The sequence below is a fragment of the Manis javanica genome, chromosome 10, assembly GCF_040802235.1.
Source record: "Manis javanica isolate MJ-LG chromosome 10, MJ_LKY, whole genome shotgun sequence".
NCBI lineage: Eukaryota > Metazoa > Chordata > Mammalia > Pholidota > Manidae > Manis > Manis javanica.
The window spans coordinates 90,603,712-90,621,368 of record NC_133165.1 but is presented as its reverse complement, the minus strand read 5'-3'; the positions used below and the strand labels follow the sequence as shown (position 1 = coordinate 90,621,368).

Below are 17,657 nucleotides of genomic sequence, written 5' to 3'. Positions count from 1 at the left end.
CTCACCAGGCAGGGAGGGACCATGGTTGTCTCCATTTAGCCAGACACCTGCCTGAGACCAGGTACCCTGGCCAGAGAGGTGGGTCATAGCAGCCGTGTGTTCTGGTGGTAGAGGGAAAGGACAGTTCTTAGAAGAAGGGACTGGTACAGATGAGGTCGCTAGGGGAAGAACTATGAACTGCAGCCACCCAGCTTTATGCCCATTGTTTGAAACAGTGTGGATGTGGTGGAGTGGGAATGTGAACCCAGCTCTGTCTCTCCTTCCAGCCCATCTCTCAACTGTTGCTGTGCTCTCAGTGGGATGTTATTGCTCAGGAGATGTTGGTTATAGTCTACGGTAATGAGTTGAGAAGAATAAAAAAGATAGACACAGGTCATACTCTTAGTCACTAGTGGTTTTTTTTCCCTAAAGATCTCTGCTACTTTAGCCTCTGGCCATCTCACAACTATTTCTCTATATGCCTTATATCTGTGTCCTTAAGAACATGGACTTGAGACCTAAATATATGGGATAAAATGTCAGCCCTGCCATTTACCAGCTGTGTGACCTTTGGGAAAGTTACCTGACTTCTCAGTTCCTAAACATTCTTAACTGCCAAATTAGGATGATGACAATAGTAACATGCCACATAGGCCGTCACGGTATTTAAATGAGCAGACAGATAGAGAGCGCGTAGATTCGTGTCTCCCGCAGAGCGGTCACCAGGCCAGTCTCAGTCGTCATCCTCATCACCATCACTGAGCATCTCATTCTTGTTTAAAGATATTCTGGGCCTTGATTTGATAATCTTTTTTCCACCTAAGGAGGTGACGTATGTGATGGTCCCAAAAAGCTGGTCAAATCACTTGTATTTATTTGTGAAATGATTTTGTAAATAGGATGCTGTAGAGATCTGTCATCTGGTGGGTCAGGCCTGGAGAACAGGTGGAGGTGCAGGTAACTGGGCTGGGTCCTGGAAATGGTTACTTAGCTCCCACTGTGTGCCAACTCTGGGTATTGTTTGGCAAAGAGACTCATTTTGGTACCTTCAACAGGGCACTCATCATCATTTAAAACATTGACTATTAATTTAACTAATCAAGACAGAATGTTCCATGTACATTCTGACTAGTAGTAGTAGTTACTATTTATCTGGTGTGTCCTGTGTGCCTCTTTCCTTCCTAGAAGAATGTAATTACTGGTCATTAGTATATACATGGTCATATCCATGCATATATCAGCTGTTGGAGAGAATGAAGAGACAATTCTGTCTAGAACCATGTAACTTTGATTAGTACAGATCTGGCCTGATGTTCAGCCTGTTTCCTGCAGCCAAGGTATTAATGAAATGGTGGTGGCTAACATTTTTATTTTCTAACAACAAGAAGGAATCCTATCAAGCTGTTCAAATAAGAGAGAATTTTTCCTATATTAAATTCTATGCCTTGACCTTATATTGAATATCATCTGTGTATAATGTAAATGTAAAGGTAACACTAAGGTAAGACAGGAGAACTTAATAAAACATTGAAAGGTCACCAATAATGTGAAATTTTGGTCTTTGAAATATTCCTTTAGTAAGCATAGCCCCCCTCTCTCTACCATGTCTGTGCTGGGTGTTAAATACCTAGAATGAAAGACACAGTCTTAGCCTCAAGGAGCTTTTACAGTTCAATAGTTCAAAAAAAAAGATACCAAAGAATTATAAAATGATATACCAGATGGTAAGGGGATCTGGGGTGCTGAACTAGAGTGGTGTGAGGAATAGTCAATGAAGACATTCCAGGCCCGGAACTGAGGCAGGGGAAAGGAGGGCAGAGGCAGCAGCAGCGTTGTCAGCCAGGAAGCAGGTGGCAAAGGGCTCACAGAGGGAATCAGCAGGCGTAAGTGCTTGGCCGAAAGATGTGGTGTGCTCCGGGGGTGGTAACTATTCCACCTGGCCAGGCACGGTGGGGACTCCAGTGGGGCGAGGTGGGAGGGGAAGTAGGGAGGCTCAGTGGCCTGGATGATAGGAGACTTTGGACTTCATCCTACAGGTAATGTGGAGACGTTGGAGGGCCTGCCGAGGAAGCTGATCATTTCTGAGCTTTTCTGCACTCATTAGTCTGTTGTGCAGTGTGGCTCTGCAGTTAGAGGATTGGCATGAAATAGCCCTGGGTTCATATGCCTGCCCGTACCACCTGGTTGCTCTGGAGCCATTTAGTGCCCAGCTCTGCCTCTGTGGGGAGGGAGGGTAATGAGGCTTCTCACTGTGGACTGTTGTGAAGATGAGAGAAACATTTGCTGTATTTGGAATTAGTGATGCCGTAGTTGCCATTCCTCCTGGTGCAACATCAGTTAAGGAGAAACTCGGGAACTGGGAAGAGCCATGGAAAACCTCCCTCCTCAGTGTGAGAGGAGGAAGTGATGGTGGACCAAGGCCCTTCTGCCTGCCCCGCAGCTGTTTCCATTTTCTGGCAATGGTGCCTGCAGGCTACCTGTGTGCTGGAGCAGCCAGCCTCTCCCCACCCAGCGGTGGGCATGTGGCTCCCTGCTCGAGAAGTTAGTGAGTCTGGTTGGAACCGCAGGCCTTTGCCCTGGGATTCCTACTTTTGGGCTTATTTAAACCTGCAGCCACTGAAGGACACCACAGGCAAAGAACTGACCCGAGAGGATACGCCCGTGGGGGAGAACAGAGCTGTGAGATGAAGACGAACCCAGCACCATCTAGTTACATGTAGTGTTTTCTAGATACAGTCAGACCTGGAATTATTAGTGTGTGAAGGAGTGGGTGTGGGTATGTGTGGGTGTGTGAAACATGAGCCTTAAAAAATTCCTTCCATCTTTTATTTAAAAGGCACTTTCCATAGGAAATGACAGTGAGGCAGTTGGGGAAAAGTGGGAGTGATCCTCACCCCCAGTGGTGTGCACTCAAGACACCTGCTTTATCTTCATTCCTGATGCCACTGCCTTTGTTTCTAGCATCATGGCCCCTGTAGAAACTTTTGCAGTAATCTCCTAAATGTTTACCCTGACTGCAGCTTTGCCTCACTGCCCCTTCCCTCACTGGCCCACTGACTCCAAAGAGACCTTTGTGAAATTCAGATCTGGTTGGACTGTCCCTCAGGTTAAAACCACTCAGTGACTCCTTGCCCAGGTTATCTGCTCTTCCTACCACACCTTCTCTTTGGTCCCTTTCTGTCCCACTGTGTCCCATTCACCTTGCTGCAGTGACACAGGGTCCACCAAACATGCCATACTCTGTTATGTCCTGTTTTTTCTGCTTGCTGCCTGCAGTGCCTGAAACGCCCGATTCTGCCTTCTCTTCACAATCCTGCTCTGCACCTCTTCCTTTAAGAAGTGTTTCTGACTTTCCCAGGCTGAACTTATTACGACTGCTTTATGCTATCACGTTGCTCTGTTTAGGAGGCCTGTTTCTCAGCCTCTCTTGCCTGTTAGACTTTGAATTACAAGTATTTTGTTCATATTGTGTTCTCTTGCTAGGCACTATTCTAAATTCTGTAGACACTGCAGAAAACAAAACAAAATTCCTACTCTCATGGATCTCTTTCTACCAAAGGGAGACAGACAATAAACAAATACTTTAGTGATAAAGTACTTTTGTGCTCTGCAAAAGAATATGGTAGGGTAGCAAGGTAGAGAGTGATAGGGTTGGGAGGTCAGGGAAGATCCCTCTGCTAAGATGACATTGACTAAAGTGAGGGTGCTGGTAAGGCAGGTATTGGAAGAGTGTGAGAATCAGATGGAGTGTGAGATGTACTGTAGGGTATTAGTTATGGGGTGGAGAAGGCTCAAAGATATGCAAAAAGTGGGTTGAATGGATCAATGAAAAGTTGACCCCTAACGTGCAGGTAGCTTTGGTGGGAATTTGCATGGGCTCCTTCAGGAATGAGTCATTCCTGTGGATTTTTTGTATCAAATTCAGGAGTACTGCACATGCATATCATGCATAGGAGTTTATGTGTGGCTTCCCCACTCTCTGTTTTGGCCAATCCCAGCTCAGATGACTTTTATACTCAGCACAACTGGTCTTCGGTCTTATTGGAATGCCTTTATCTTGCTGGTACCTTGCAGTTCTGAGAGTTTTTTTTTTTTTTATCAGTTGGTTTTCTTACTGTTTGGAGTGAGTGATTCATGTGCAACTGTGCAGCTGCCTCTCTAGAGGAATGCCCTTTGATAAATTGGTTAAATTTAATGAATAAGAATTTCATCTTGGCAGCTTTCCATGTGTGTGCTCTATCTACCACATGCTTAGAGGTTCTTTCTCATACATTTATTAGAATCTTTTTTCTTCACTTATTTTGCAGTTAATTATTGCAGTTAAACAACAAGAGTAGAGGGGGCCAGTTGACGGCTCAGGTCCCAACTCTCAAGTGTTTGTGCAACTTCCTGTCAGAACCTAGCCTTGCTTGGGTCATCCTAAGACTTTGTAAAGGTCTGAAGGATCAGAGGTAATGTTTCCACTCTTTACACAGAGGTGAGAATGCCCAGAGGAAACTGAATCATGTTTAATAAATATAGGGGAGACTGAAATGTAAACAAGACGCTAATTTACTTATTTACAATGACAACACTACCTTTCAAAGGGACTGGAACATTTGCATGCCTCAGTCAGGGCCTTCCTCTTTTGCTGACAGTCAGAATAAGAGCTTAAATGGGCCCTGGAGCTAAAGCGAGAGAGTTTGTTCAGAAGTTGAGGAGTAGTTTTTTCAGGTTAGGATAGTGAGATGGGCCGTCTCTGCCATGATACATACCTGTCTGGGAAACTGTATGATCAGCTGGTCGGGTACTCTCTCCCCTGGCCAGGCAGAAGACACACTGACTGCTCTTGCTACTACTGGGCACCTCTTCTCTGCTGACTGACACAGTATCTTTCAGGTGGGGCAGTGCAGCTGACTCGTTTCAGCAGAGATGCAGCATGGGCTCACTAGCAGGTGATCCTGGAAACCTAAATTCTCTCTCTGGGCCTTAGTCTGCTTCCCAAAGAATGGGTGCAAAGGGGTACCTTCCTCATACAGACTGTGCAAATTAAATAGGTTAATAAACAGAAAGTGTCTTAATGTCAGCTATTAACTACCCTCACTTTCCAGCTTTTTCTTCTAGGGATTATACTGGAGTTAACCTTTAGGTTGTATTCAAAAGTCATTTCACACATTTACACACATTTGGAGTTGCTGCTTAAGGTAACTACTATCATCCATTGAATGTATTTATGTATTTAATTATCAGAGGGTGACTTTATTTCCAAGGACTTGGGTCTGAAAATTTCTACCTTTTAATTGGAGTGCTAGTCCATTTAAATTTATGTAACTTGTCCTATGATCAAGTGTAAGTCCACCATCTTCCTCTTTGCTTTCTGTTTATCCCATTTGTTTCTTTCTTTTTCCTCCTTTACTTTTGGATTAATCATGTATTTCTTGGTATTCCAAAAAGTACACTCTGTTGGCTTTTTAGCGTACTTTTTGTCTTCTTTGCTTTAGTGGAACCTCTAGAGGTTATACTGCGCATCCTTAACGTATCACAGTTTACTGCGCATCCTTAACATATCAGTCTACTTTTGAATTAATTTTATGGCATTTTATATGTGATGTTGGAACTTATAAAAGCTCCTTTAGAGCTTACAAAAATATATCTGCCTTTCCCCAGCTCTTGCAATTGTACTTCTACATATGGTGTAAGCCCACAATACATTAAGCTTCCATTTTCTTTTAAAGAAAATAAAAACAAAAAGTATTTTATATTTACCCTTTTTCAGCATCTAGTCCTGTGTATAGATGCATGTTTCCCTCACCCTAAAATATCTTTTAGGTATTTTTTTTCCCCTAATCTATAAAACTTCATTTACTATTTCTTGTAATTCAGGTCTTCTGGTGATGAATCCTCTTTTTGTTTATCCTTTTTAAAGGATAATTTTGTTGATATGTCAAATTCTAGTTCAATAGCTGCTTTTTCTTTTAGCAGTTAGGGAATGTCCTTTCATTGTCTTCTGGTCTACATTTATTTATGTGAAGGCAGCAGCCATTTTTATTGTTTTTCCCTTAATTTTTGATGGCATTTTTTTTTCTTTGCTCTTATTTTTTTCCTTAATCTTTTGTTTTTAGCAGTTTAACCTCAATGAGCCTAGATATGGTTTTCATATGTTTTTCTTGTGGTTCATTGAAATGTGTGGATCTATGGATTGATATTTTTGTCATATTTGGAAAAATTTTGTCTTCATATTTTTTATACCTTAATTTCTTTCTCATTTCTTTCTTGGACTCCAGATCCACCTGTTTGACCATTTGATAGTGTTCCATAGTGTATTGAGGCTTTGTACATTTTCTCAAACTTTTTTTCTCTTTGTGCTTCAATTTGCATAATTTCTGTGCACCTGTCTTCAACTTCATGGGTGTTTTTGTTGTGGCAATGTCCCATCTACTGTAAGCTTATCCATGTCTCTGGTGAGATTCCACATTTATATGCTCATTGTGCCCATCTTTTCCTCTAAGTCCTAAACATATTAATATTGACTGTTTTAAAGGTTTTGTTTGCTGATTCTAATATCTGTCATATCTGGGTCAAGACTTTCTGTTTCCTTGTATGTCTTGTGTTGTTTTTATTATAGGCCCCAACATTGCTGAGTGCTTGAGAATATGGATTACTCTATCATATTCTAAAAGGTGTTGAGTTTTGTTCTGGTAAGCAATAAACTTTCTGCTGGCTCAGCTATATTCTCTTGAGGCTTGGATTTAGAATTTTTAGGTGGATCTAAAATAGCCCTGACTCTTAGGCTATCGTGCCAGTGGCCTTTCTAGGGCCCCATCAGATGTAATCTGGCTTTTTATCTTTGCTGCTCTAAGACTTTTTTCTTAATGTTTTGTTGTTAGCATTTTAACCATGATGAACCTAAGTGTGGTTTTTGTATATTTTTCTTACTTTGCTCACTAAACTCTGTGGATCTGTGGATTGATATTTTTGTCATATTTGTGTCTGGACTGTTCAGCAAAGTCTGCTTGGAACTTCAGCATCTCTCTGCTGTGTACCCTGTGTGATCTTCATTCCTCTCAGTCTCCCAGTCATTGTCCTCTGCCAACCCTGTTGCCCTGAGCATAAGCAGCTTTGTATCTGACCAAAGACTCAAGTGTCTTGTACCCTGTCCCCAAAATTCAATTTTTAATTGCCCTTTAGCAGTTCTGAATTCTGACTTTTGTTTCCTCTGCCAGTGAGACCACTGTTGCCTTGCTGGGCCATAGTTTGGAAAATGCTCCCAGGTAGAAATCTGGGATGGGTTTGGTGTTCATCTCATTTGTTTTCTGTCTCTCCAGATTTACAGCCTCGTGCTGCCTCTTACCCAGTGCCTAAGAACAAGTGTTTCTTGTATTTTTGCCTAGTTGTATGATTGTTTATAGTACAGAAGTGAGTCTGATAACTATCACTCCCCCTTCTGGAACTGGGAATTCTGCCAAAGTAGTTTAGTAGAAACTGAGAAGCCAATTTCAAAATTTATATGCCTGAATTAAATGTGCAAGAATAGGTAAGAAAAAAAATTAGAAGAAACTTGTCCAACCAGCTCTCAGTATATACTATCAAACCATAAATATTAAAATATGGTGATGATAGTACAGGATTAGGAAAATCAGTCATAGAAAGCCCAGGAGGAGACCCATACGTATGTTTTATGCTAAAGATGACCTTTCCAATCAGTGAGGAAGTAGAACTATTTAATATGTAGTCAAGACAATTAGATTTCTATTTCGAAAAGTGTAAAGTTGGATCTTTGTTATACACCATACATTTACAAAGTTTGTAGATGAATTAAACAACTAAACACTTAAGGTTGTCCAGGTGATACTGCTCTTCCTCCCAGTGCCTGGACGGTGTATTTAAATGAATGTAGAGGGTCAGCAGAGAAATTGTTTCTCCCTTTAGTGTTTGAATTTCAAATGTATACCATGCACTTAATTATCCATGTGTGCCCAGTACTTAATATGTGCTTGTTTTTGGAGCCCAGATGCATTCCATGTGGCCCAGAGAACTAACCATTGTTTATGACCATGCATTTTAATTCACAGAAATATTTTTTTTTAAATATGCTTTCTGTTGGGAAATACATTCATGATTTTAAAATATAAGTTAGCATAGTCTTTTTAGAAGTCAGTTTGCAAAATATATCATGAGTCTTTGTTCCAGTGATTCTACAACTGGAAATTTATCCTAAGTAAATACGCTTTTATATTCAAAGGAAAAAGCTTCGTATGCAAGATATTGCATTCAGTATAATTTATATTAGCGAGTAATTGGAAAGAACCAGTTTTTCCAAGTAAAGAAAGCTGATTAAATAAATTTAAACTATTGTGTAGCCTTTAAAAGGGCAGTATATGCAAGTAATAACATGAAAGTACCTTTTATGTGCAGGGAGAAAGTGCAAAATTGAGAATTTAGTATTATAATGTAAAAGATCTATGTATGAATGATAGTTAAAATACCCATTATATACAACATATTAAGTGTAATTTTGTTTGGGTAATGGAATTATTGACATTTTTTACTTATTGTATTACCCATTTTTTAAACAAGCACTTTTTCTTTAATGAACAATGAAGAAAACATTTATCATTTGAAATACATATGTAGGTGAGAAATATTATCACCTTTTAGTGGCAAGAGAATTTTTCTAAAAGTTAAAATTATTGTAGCCCTGTGTTTTTTAAGATAATGTATATTGTGGGATAAAGTATATTTCTTTATGGTATCCTCAGTCAAAAATAAGTAGAGTCTATTGAGGCAATTTTTCCAACATTATTGCTTTTCCAACATTAAGTTTTAGGGAAAAAATCTGCTTTTAATTTTGAGTTATTGGTAGTGTTACAAGTGATCTTTGACCATCTGAATTGCAAAGACTTTTTTTATTGTGGTAAAATACATATACTGTACATTTACCATTTTAATCATTTTTAAGTATACAGTTCAGTGGCATTAAGACCTTCACAGTGCGTAAGATTTTAAACATCAACTTTCATTGGCTGTAATATTAAGTTAGTTCCAATTCCCTTAAGAAGTTTTTTTTTTTAATGCCCTAAATATGTTCTAAGGACCTACTCTGTGCCACACACACTGTGCCTGGGCTACAACATGAGTAAGACAGATATAGTATCTCTCTTCTTGGAGCTTATGTTCTAGAGAATCAAACAGCACTTGGTTTTAAGTATGAATATGAGCTACTCTAAGAAGAAGCTGAGGAGCCCACCTACTGCAGGGGCTGCACTGAGGGAGACTCACAGGATGAAATAAGTCCTCTTAGGTATTTTAAGCCAGGTAAAGAGTAGCGGCCAGTGTTTGAGGCACAGGGAACAGCATGTGAGGAGAGGCCTGAGGCAAGAGCAGGGACCTGTGAGAAGAGGGACAGTGTCGGGAAGAGCAGGGTGATGAAGAGAAGACACAGCAGGGCTGATCCTGGAGGGCCTGGTGACAGTGTGGCAAGGCTGTGGGACATTTTCCCAAGGGAATTGCAAAACCACCGATGGGTTTTAATCTGACAAAATTGATTTAAGATTTAAGATGACTTCTGTTGATTGTGGAGAATGGAAGCAGTATGGCCAACTGTGGTTTGAAGAGCGCTAGATAGTCGATTGAAATGTGGGGGAGTGGAGGGGAGAGAGGAATCAAGCTTGACTCCTAGGTTTCTGGCTTGAGAAACCACTTACTGAGAAAAGTAACAGTGGAGAAGGAGCAGTGTGGGGAGGAAGACGGGGAGCTCAAATTTGGTCAAGTTGGGAGTTGGAGGCACCTCAGGGTGTCCAAGAGGAGACACCCAGTAGACAGTTGTAGTTAGAGGTGGAGGTCCCAGGAAAGAAGTCTGAGCGTGTAAATGGTCAGTGACCCAGCAAATAATGAGCATGTTCCATGGCACACTTACATCGTTTTCTCTCTCATCTGCTTTTTGTCTCTCAGCAATTGCAGGAATGAATCCTGTTATTGCAATCAACAGATGGGCTCTCTTCTAATGCTGACCAACACTTTAAAAAAACATAAATATTTTGCTTATTGCCTTGAACTTCACCTTCAGTATGTAAACATAAAATCCCATCAAAGCAAACTCTGAGACTGCCAACATTTTTTTAAATGAGTCTATGAAAGTTTTAGGTCTGAATGCAATCCAAACTCCTCATTATACAAAAAGGAAACAGTGGCCAGGGTGGCTGTGGGTTTCACAAGGTTGCATAGCTGGGCTGTTGCGGAATTGGCCCTAGAATGCAGGACTCTCTACTGATGGAGTAGTCTTATTTCCACTGCTTTTTACTGCTTCCCCCTTCTATTGAATAGCTGCTGGCTTCAGAGTTCCTCTTACTGAAGTTTTGTTTCTTAAAGGGACATGGAATGGGGTCCACTCTGTTTGGTCTCAGAGCCCCGAGGGCTGCAAATGTATTTTTATAGGATATTTAGCCCAATGAGAAATATCCAAAGGACCCCCACAACTCCATAAAAAGGATTTAGATGGAGGAACCACTCCAGGAGGTGAGCTGTCACCACAGAAAGCTATACCATAGGGCAACCTAGGGGTAGAGACAGGGAGGAGTATGACAAAGTCTGTTAACATTCTGCTCTGTACCCAGTTGTTGTTTCAGTGTGGCCCATCAAGTATTTTGTTTACCAAACATTTACTCTTTCCTATCCCTGTGAATTGCTTCGTTTTTCCTTTGAAGTCTCCGACCTGAAGTCTCCGACCTCTAGCCCCTTGTCCTTGGTTCAGGATGGCATATAGACTTCATTCTCCCTGTCTTTGGAACCCATGTCTGTGGCTTCCCCGCACATATATAATTAATTTTTTTTCTCCTGTTAGAAAAAAAGAGAAAAGAAGAAAGAAAAGGAGAAGGAGAAAGGGAAGCAGAAAGAGACAGAAAGGGAAGGAAAGAAATATCCAAAGGAAAATTTTGACTTCTTATGAAAACACTTCAAAACTTCTCTTGGTGCATGGTCCCCATTGATTCTCTAATGGACAATGAACTCTGTGATTGCATATCACATATAATATTACATACAGTTTCAGGAGCTCCATAGAGTCCTGGTTAAAGAACCCCTGTTGTATAACTTGGCTACTCTCAAGGACATGTGAGCTAGTTTTTCTAGAAAGCAGTTCAAGAGTTTCCTCATTTTCTCAAATGAGTACCAATACATTTTAAGGGATTGAATAGTAGTTTAACTTCCCTCAGTAGCTAACTTCCCACAGACTTTGTAGACAATCTGTGTCTGCTGATTCATTAGTCACTATTGACTAATGTAATATCCATCTTGGTGTGACACATTATAGTTTTAAAGGGTGGTTGGATAGCACTGATTTGAGACTTAGAAATCTGTTAATGTCTCAGTGGAAATTTTATACCCTCTTACCAGTCTTAAAATTAATAACCCAGTTAGAAGTTATATGATCATCATTGTTCTCTTAATGTAAGAGTCAGGTCATCTCTTAGAAATATTTTTATCATTTAAAATATTCACATTAGGTAATTTTTTAAAGGATGGCTTATTAAGAAACACAATTTAATTCCTTTGCACTTACTTACTATGCAGAGTTTATTTTCATAGGGATACTGAGTACGTTTTTGTTCCCCGTGGTCTACGTACAATAAGTTTCATCTATTTGGAGCATTTCTATAATATTGCCCTTCATATCTGAATCTTTCTCACATATTTCCTAGATGTAAAGATTAATAGAATATTATATTATGAAATCAAGCTGAACTACCCAGCATGGAAGATATTTTTAAAGATTATTTTGCTTAGAACTGAATTATGCCTCTGTGTCCTTTTTTTAATTTGGTGAATGCATAAATGCCAGATTCAAAGTTTCTCAGTAAGAATTATTTTGAGGTTAGCCTTAAGAACTGGAAGGGAGGAGAAAGGAGTAAGCAAGCACAAAAACCTTCCATTATAATCCACACCCTTAACTGATGACTTTTATAGTAATCTGGGCGTAGTGGGAAACTACAAATTGAAACATCATCAGTCTATGACCCAAATCTGTCTTTTTTTGGTTTTTGTTATTGCTAAATTGTTAATAACAAAGATACTATTCATAGTTTCCTAATAGTCTAAAATTTTCTTTAAATTCTTGTTCTTCTGCTTGTCTAGTCTAAAAATGCACTTGGAATAAAGAACCTAGGGTTGGATCTTAAAAGAAGTGAGAGCATAAAAGCAGTAGACAAGATGTCTGAGAATTTTCTCATTTGTTTTTTAACTGGACCTGTAGGTGATGGGTGTGTCTGTGAAGGAACTTCAGCTCTGTAAGTGAGTCACCCTATGTTCAGGCCAGGGGAGCTTTCTGGCCTCCTCAAGTACAGGAAGTTACAGGCTTGGGGCGTTTCTTCTCTTGCTGGTGATATCATGTAATGTTAATTCTCAACACACCAATCCTTCTCTTCCAAAAGGCTTCTTTACAGAGTTGGTAGGGTGAGTAATAGAGGCTCTTCTGGGTTCTATGAATAACATGGAAAATGACAGAAATAGAAAGAAGAAATAAAGGATACTTACTAAAAAAAGGTACTAAAATGGCAGCAAAAAAAAAAACACAACCAGGTACTATCTTGGAAGGACAGCAGAGTTGAATCAGAGACCTCAAGCATATGCCACAAAATTAAATTATTTAAATAAAAGAATAAAAGGAAAAAAGAAACTTGGTTAGTCTCCAGTATATTTGGACCTTTTTTGTGGTCTCTCAGGGTCCTTCGCTGTGCTTATTTTTACTTGGAAAGGTGTTGTCTGCAGAATGACTTTGCTGCATGGTACGGTAACTGGTCTCTGGTGTTCCATGTGTATAGCCCGACTTGCATGTGTGTGATAGGGGTAGGGGTGGTGTGAAGCATCAGGAGCCTTTCACAAAAATGATCTTTCTTGTGCTTTCCAGATTTTCACCTGATGGAAGACTAATTGTATCATGTAGTGAGGATAAAACTATTAAAATTTGGGATACCACAAATAAGCAGTGTGTTAGTAACTTCTCCGATTCTATAGGGTAAGTCTATTCTCTTTGCATTTGTATGGATTAGTACCCTAAGGAAACATTTAACTATTAAAATTTAAATAAAGAAAAATGAAGATAAAGAAATCAGAATATTAGACTATCCCATTCTTTCTTCGTAGGTTTGCAAATTATGTGGATTTTAATCCTAACGGTACATACATAGCTTCAGCAGGTTCTGATCACACTGTGAAACTGTGGGATATAAGAGTGAACAAATTACTTCAGCATTATCAAGGTAACAATTTCCATAATAGAAATATGCAGCTGTTGCATGGGCTTCTCTGGAAAACTCTTAAACTGACAGTGTATCCTTCTCTGTTTTTATGGCCCTCTTAATAAGAGTCATGGGCTGCCTTTGACCAGAGAACAGTCAGCCCCAGTCAACAGCGTGGACCGGAAAGCTGGAAAGGTGTCAGAGTGGTGAGGGAGGTGGAGGGACCTTAAAAAATATGCCAGGACCTTTTCTGTAAAAAGAAAAAAAGTCACTGTGAGATTGCCCCTTTCTGGCTATCTGCATTATTATATGACCAGTCAAGGATAGAAACTGACTCTGAATTCTGAATAGAAAGAGTTATGTGAGCATACATAGATACTATAATTGGTAGAAAACAATGTCCTACTGTGCCTATGTATGAAGCTAAAAGAGAATGAAATGATTTCTTGGTTTTTATTGGATTTGTTAAATCCACATTTCCCTTTCTCAGGAAATATAATACCATGTAGCAGACACTACTAAATCCTCATAACAGCCTTAAGAGGTAGTATTATTACCCCTATTTTAAAGATAAGGAAGTTGAGTCTTAAAAAAGGTAAATAACTTGCTAAAAAAATGGTAAAACTGACTTGGGTCTTTCTGTTTACAAACTGTGTTGTAAAACCTTTTGATTGCTGTGTTATACTGCCTCCCACTGGGAGGGTGGTTTCCAGAAGTGAATTCTCAAGCTGGCAACACTGTCAAATATATCTCCACACTCTTTACCTTAGTCCCAAGCCACTAATTGGTTATTAAATTTAGTTTAAGGCTAGTGGTAATCAACTGTTAGTAATATATCTGAAGACTTTATAGTTATGTGGTTAAGAAGATCGTCTTTCCACAGCACACTCTCATTCTTAAAGCTATTCTGTCTCGTTAGCTGGAAGCTTAAGTTGTATGATGCCAACCTGTTTGCATCATACAACTTTGTTTGTCGTAGTGAGCTATATGGAATTTTGGTGTTGTGGATACATTGCACCTAATTTATTACTGTTTTCAACCTAGTATTGCTAAAAAGGCAAAGGGACATCTTTAGAATTAAGAATTGTTCTCTGAACTTTTTGCTTTCATTTTCTGCAATTCAGTTCACAGTGGCGGAGTTAATTGTGTGTCATTCCATCCTTCGGGTAACTATCTCATCACGGCTTCTTCAGATGGTACACTTAAGATTCTGGATCTCTTAGAAGGAAGGCTCATATATACACTTCAAGGACATACGGTATTAACTTTAAGACTTTTCTTTTAAATAATATACATTTTAAAGTTTTGGTCCATTTTATTATATGACTTTATTATTTATCTAAGCATAGCACACATTGCTGCTGTTACAAAAAATTTTTGCTTCTAAGGCTGTATTATTATCCTCTAGAAATTCTTATAGATATTATTTATTGTAACTCATGCCAAAATCAATGGCCATTAAAATGGCCATTTTTGTCACTGGCCATTAAGTTCATTTCCAGCTGTCTTCATCAGTATGCAGTGTGGCTTTGACATGTTAGATGGTGAGAGGTAAGTTTTCTTCTTACTGCTGGTCTTTCTGCTATGTGGAACCTGTCCCACTCACTCTAACATCTGAGCCTTTTACATCCCCTCACTCCTTTCACTAATCTGATTGCTGACTGTAGAAGGGGAAACTTGATAAGTAAAGCCCAGAGACTTCTACTTTGGCAGCCTGTCCTCACTATTTTCCTCTGATATTTCTCTGGGAGGCCCACCTTTGTACAGTCCTGCCTGTGACTGGGTACTCGAATCTGACCTATTCTGGGATTCAGTCCTAGAAAGCCCATTTGTCCACAGATAAAGCCACATCTTCTCTGTACAAAGGTTTATCTGTAAGAAAGATACTCTTTTGTCTTATTTCTGTTTAGAACCCAATGGGGAAGGCAGGTAACACACACATCAGCATATAATGCTCTAAAGGAAACTTTCAAGTGTATAAACTATAAACTGTTTCTCCTTTCTGGGTTTATATTCAGACTTTTCTAAATTTTTTAGAATGCATTGTCATTTTTTTTAAAGATAGAGTAGGTACTTTTTAATCAAGTATAAGCTGTTTAAATTTGGAAATAGAATGTGTTTTGTGATCTAGGGGAAAAGGGGTTTTTTCTGCCTTCAAATATCCTGCCTGGCTTCTTGCTTTGTCTTATTATTGTTCTGCAGCTGTGTTGGAGTGAAGCAGAAATGGACACTAACCAGCTTACATATATGTGTATCCATGGATTTAGGCAGAATAAACAACCAGTCAAAGTGGCCAAGGAATAAAATATCCATGGAAGAAGTCAGAATAGAAAAAAAGACAAACACAATATTTTAGGAGAGAAATGCTATACACAGAGATGGAATTTTCATAGTCTGGAGGTGAAGGTGTTTATGAGGCTGTAATTACCCAAGTCTGTGGTATGATCTACTTGAAAAATAGACGATGTTTTCTTTCCCCCAAATTTTCTGGTACAGATTAAGGACATACTAAAAACAAATATACTATACTAATGTTTTTGAGATGAGAAATAATTACCTTACATGGACTGAAAATTGACCCTGAGGCTTTGGACCTTCTGGCTGTGCCAGGGGTAGTCTTCTCCAGCTCCACTGTCATTGCTCAATTTCAAGTTGTCATGACCTCTAACCCAGATAACTGCCATAATTTCCTCACTGGCCTCCAGCCATTCATTCTTACTCCAGCTCATTGTTCTCACAATTGTGATTTAAATTTTTACCTGTCACAGTTTTCCTCCTGTCTGTGTCCTGCTTTTAGAATTTTTGGTAGTTCACTGTTGCCCACATGAAGGGAGGACTCAGTGAGGCCTGTTGTGGTGGAGACGGGTATGGCCTTTGGTCCTGTAGCCTCCTGCTCGTCTCCTACAGTTACCATGCAGTTTCTGCTCGTGATTTGTTGAATACGGAGTCCAAAGCCAGAAATTCTCAACAGAAATTCTTATCAGCTTACACATGTACAAACTTTTCTATGAAAGGAAAAAAAAGAGTATCTTCTTATTTTTATTAGTATTACCTTTTTATTTAGTATAGTTTTGATGTGTTTTAATATAATTGGCATGGTTCTTTGATTACCTTTACTCTGCCTGCACTAGTTGCCAGCACCTGGGTGTGTTCTATCAGACTTACTGCATAGTGTACATAATTAGGGTGAAAAATTAATACAGTCTCCCTGGCCATGAGAAAATATCAAGTGCTTTCTTCTTTTCTCTCCCTTTATTTCTTAGGGGCCTGTCTTTACTGTTTCATTTTCAAAAGGTGGAGAGCTATTTGCATCAGGAGGTACGGATGCACAGGTTTGTAAATCTTTCAGCTCCCCCTTTGATTTGGTTAGGCTGAAGGAATTCAAGACCTTAGTTAAGATCTTTACAACTTGCTAGTTTCTTTATGTTAACATGATTATCAATGAATTAGCATTTTAAGTTAATGCCAGGAAGTCTATTATCTTATAGCTGAAATAGAGTCAGTTCAGATACTTTTTGGAATTCAAATAGCAGTTATTTTCTTTTGCTTATCTTTATACTTAATCATACATGTAAGAGACACTCCCTAGATGCCCAGCATGGGTGTGGCACTTTCAGTTGAAATATGACTAGTCTTTTATCTGTGTCTATCTGTCAGATGTTAGCTTCTTGAAGAAGGCAAATATAAAGTATTTACACAGCAAATCTGCATTTACTTAAAATGAAAAAAGTCATTCATAGCCAGATTTACTGAATAAGGTAGACTAACTATCAAGCCAAAAACATGGTTTCAGGCTTTGAAAAAAATAAGAAGATTTTAAGATAATACGTTATTTTCTTAATACAAGCCAAAAACATGGTTTCAGGCTTTGAAAAAAATAAGAAGATTTTAAGACAATACGTTATTTTCTTAATACAAGCCAAAAACATGGTTTCAGGCTTTGAAAAAAATAAGAAGATTTTAAGATAATACGTTATTTTCTTAATACAAATTTTAAACTGGACGTGAAAGCAATTCAAAGTGCCGAATCTCTCCCTCCTCCCCATAAAAAAAGTAATGAGAAGTAATAACATTGCTGGAAAAAATATATATCATGTCTTTCTGACTACTGTGAGGGACGATTCTGCAGACTGATTTCTTTAAAAAACCAGTTCTGTTGTTTGTACATGTAAGTCAATAATTACCAACATGATTAATTTTTTACAGGTCTTACTATGGAGGACTAACTTTGATGAATTTAACTCTAAAGATATTATTAAAAGAAATCTCAAAAGATTACATTTTGATTCACCACCACATCTTCATGATATCTACCCAAGAACATCGCATCCCCATAAGGGAAAAACTGAGACTGTTGAAGTGAGTACTTTGTGCATATTTGTCCTACTCTTTGTAAGTGAACATTTTGGGGCTATTGATCAACTCGATGCTTGAAATTATGCTCAGTTAGACTCAATTATATAAAAC

General features: G+C 38.9%; 1 protein-coding gene across 9 annotated transcripts in view; it reads left to right on the top strand.

The window, feature by feature from the left end:
- The window catches only part of POC1B (POC1 centriolar protein B), a 143,395-nt gene that overhangs the window by 28,626 nt on the left and 97,112 nt on the right, over positions 1 to 17,657 (top strand). For all 9 annotated transcript variants that reach the window (XR_012121514.1, XR_012121515.1, XM_073213599.1 and 6 more), the window contains 5 exons: positions 12,860 to 12,967; positions 13,096 to 13,211; positions 14,315 to 14,448; positions 16,454 to 16,522; positions 17,397 to 17,549. Coding sequence is in view for 7 of the 9 variants with exons in the window: in XM_073213599.1 (XP_073069700.1) it covers positions 12,860 to 12,967; positions 13,096 to 13,211; positions 14,315 to 14,448; positions 16,454 to 16,522; positions 17,397 to 17,549 (580 nt within the window). In the remaining 2 variants the exon portion in view is untranslated. The remainder of the gene's footprint in view (positions 1 to 12,859; positions 12,968 to 13,095; positions 13,212 to 14,314; positions 14,449 to 16,453; positions 16,523 to 17,396; positions 17,550 to 17,657) is intronic.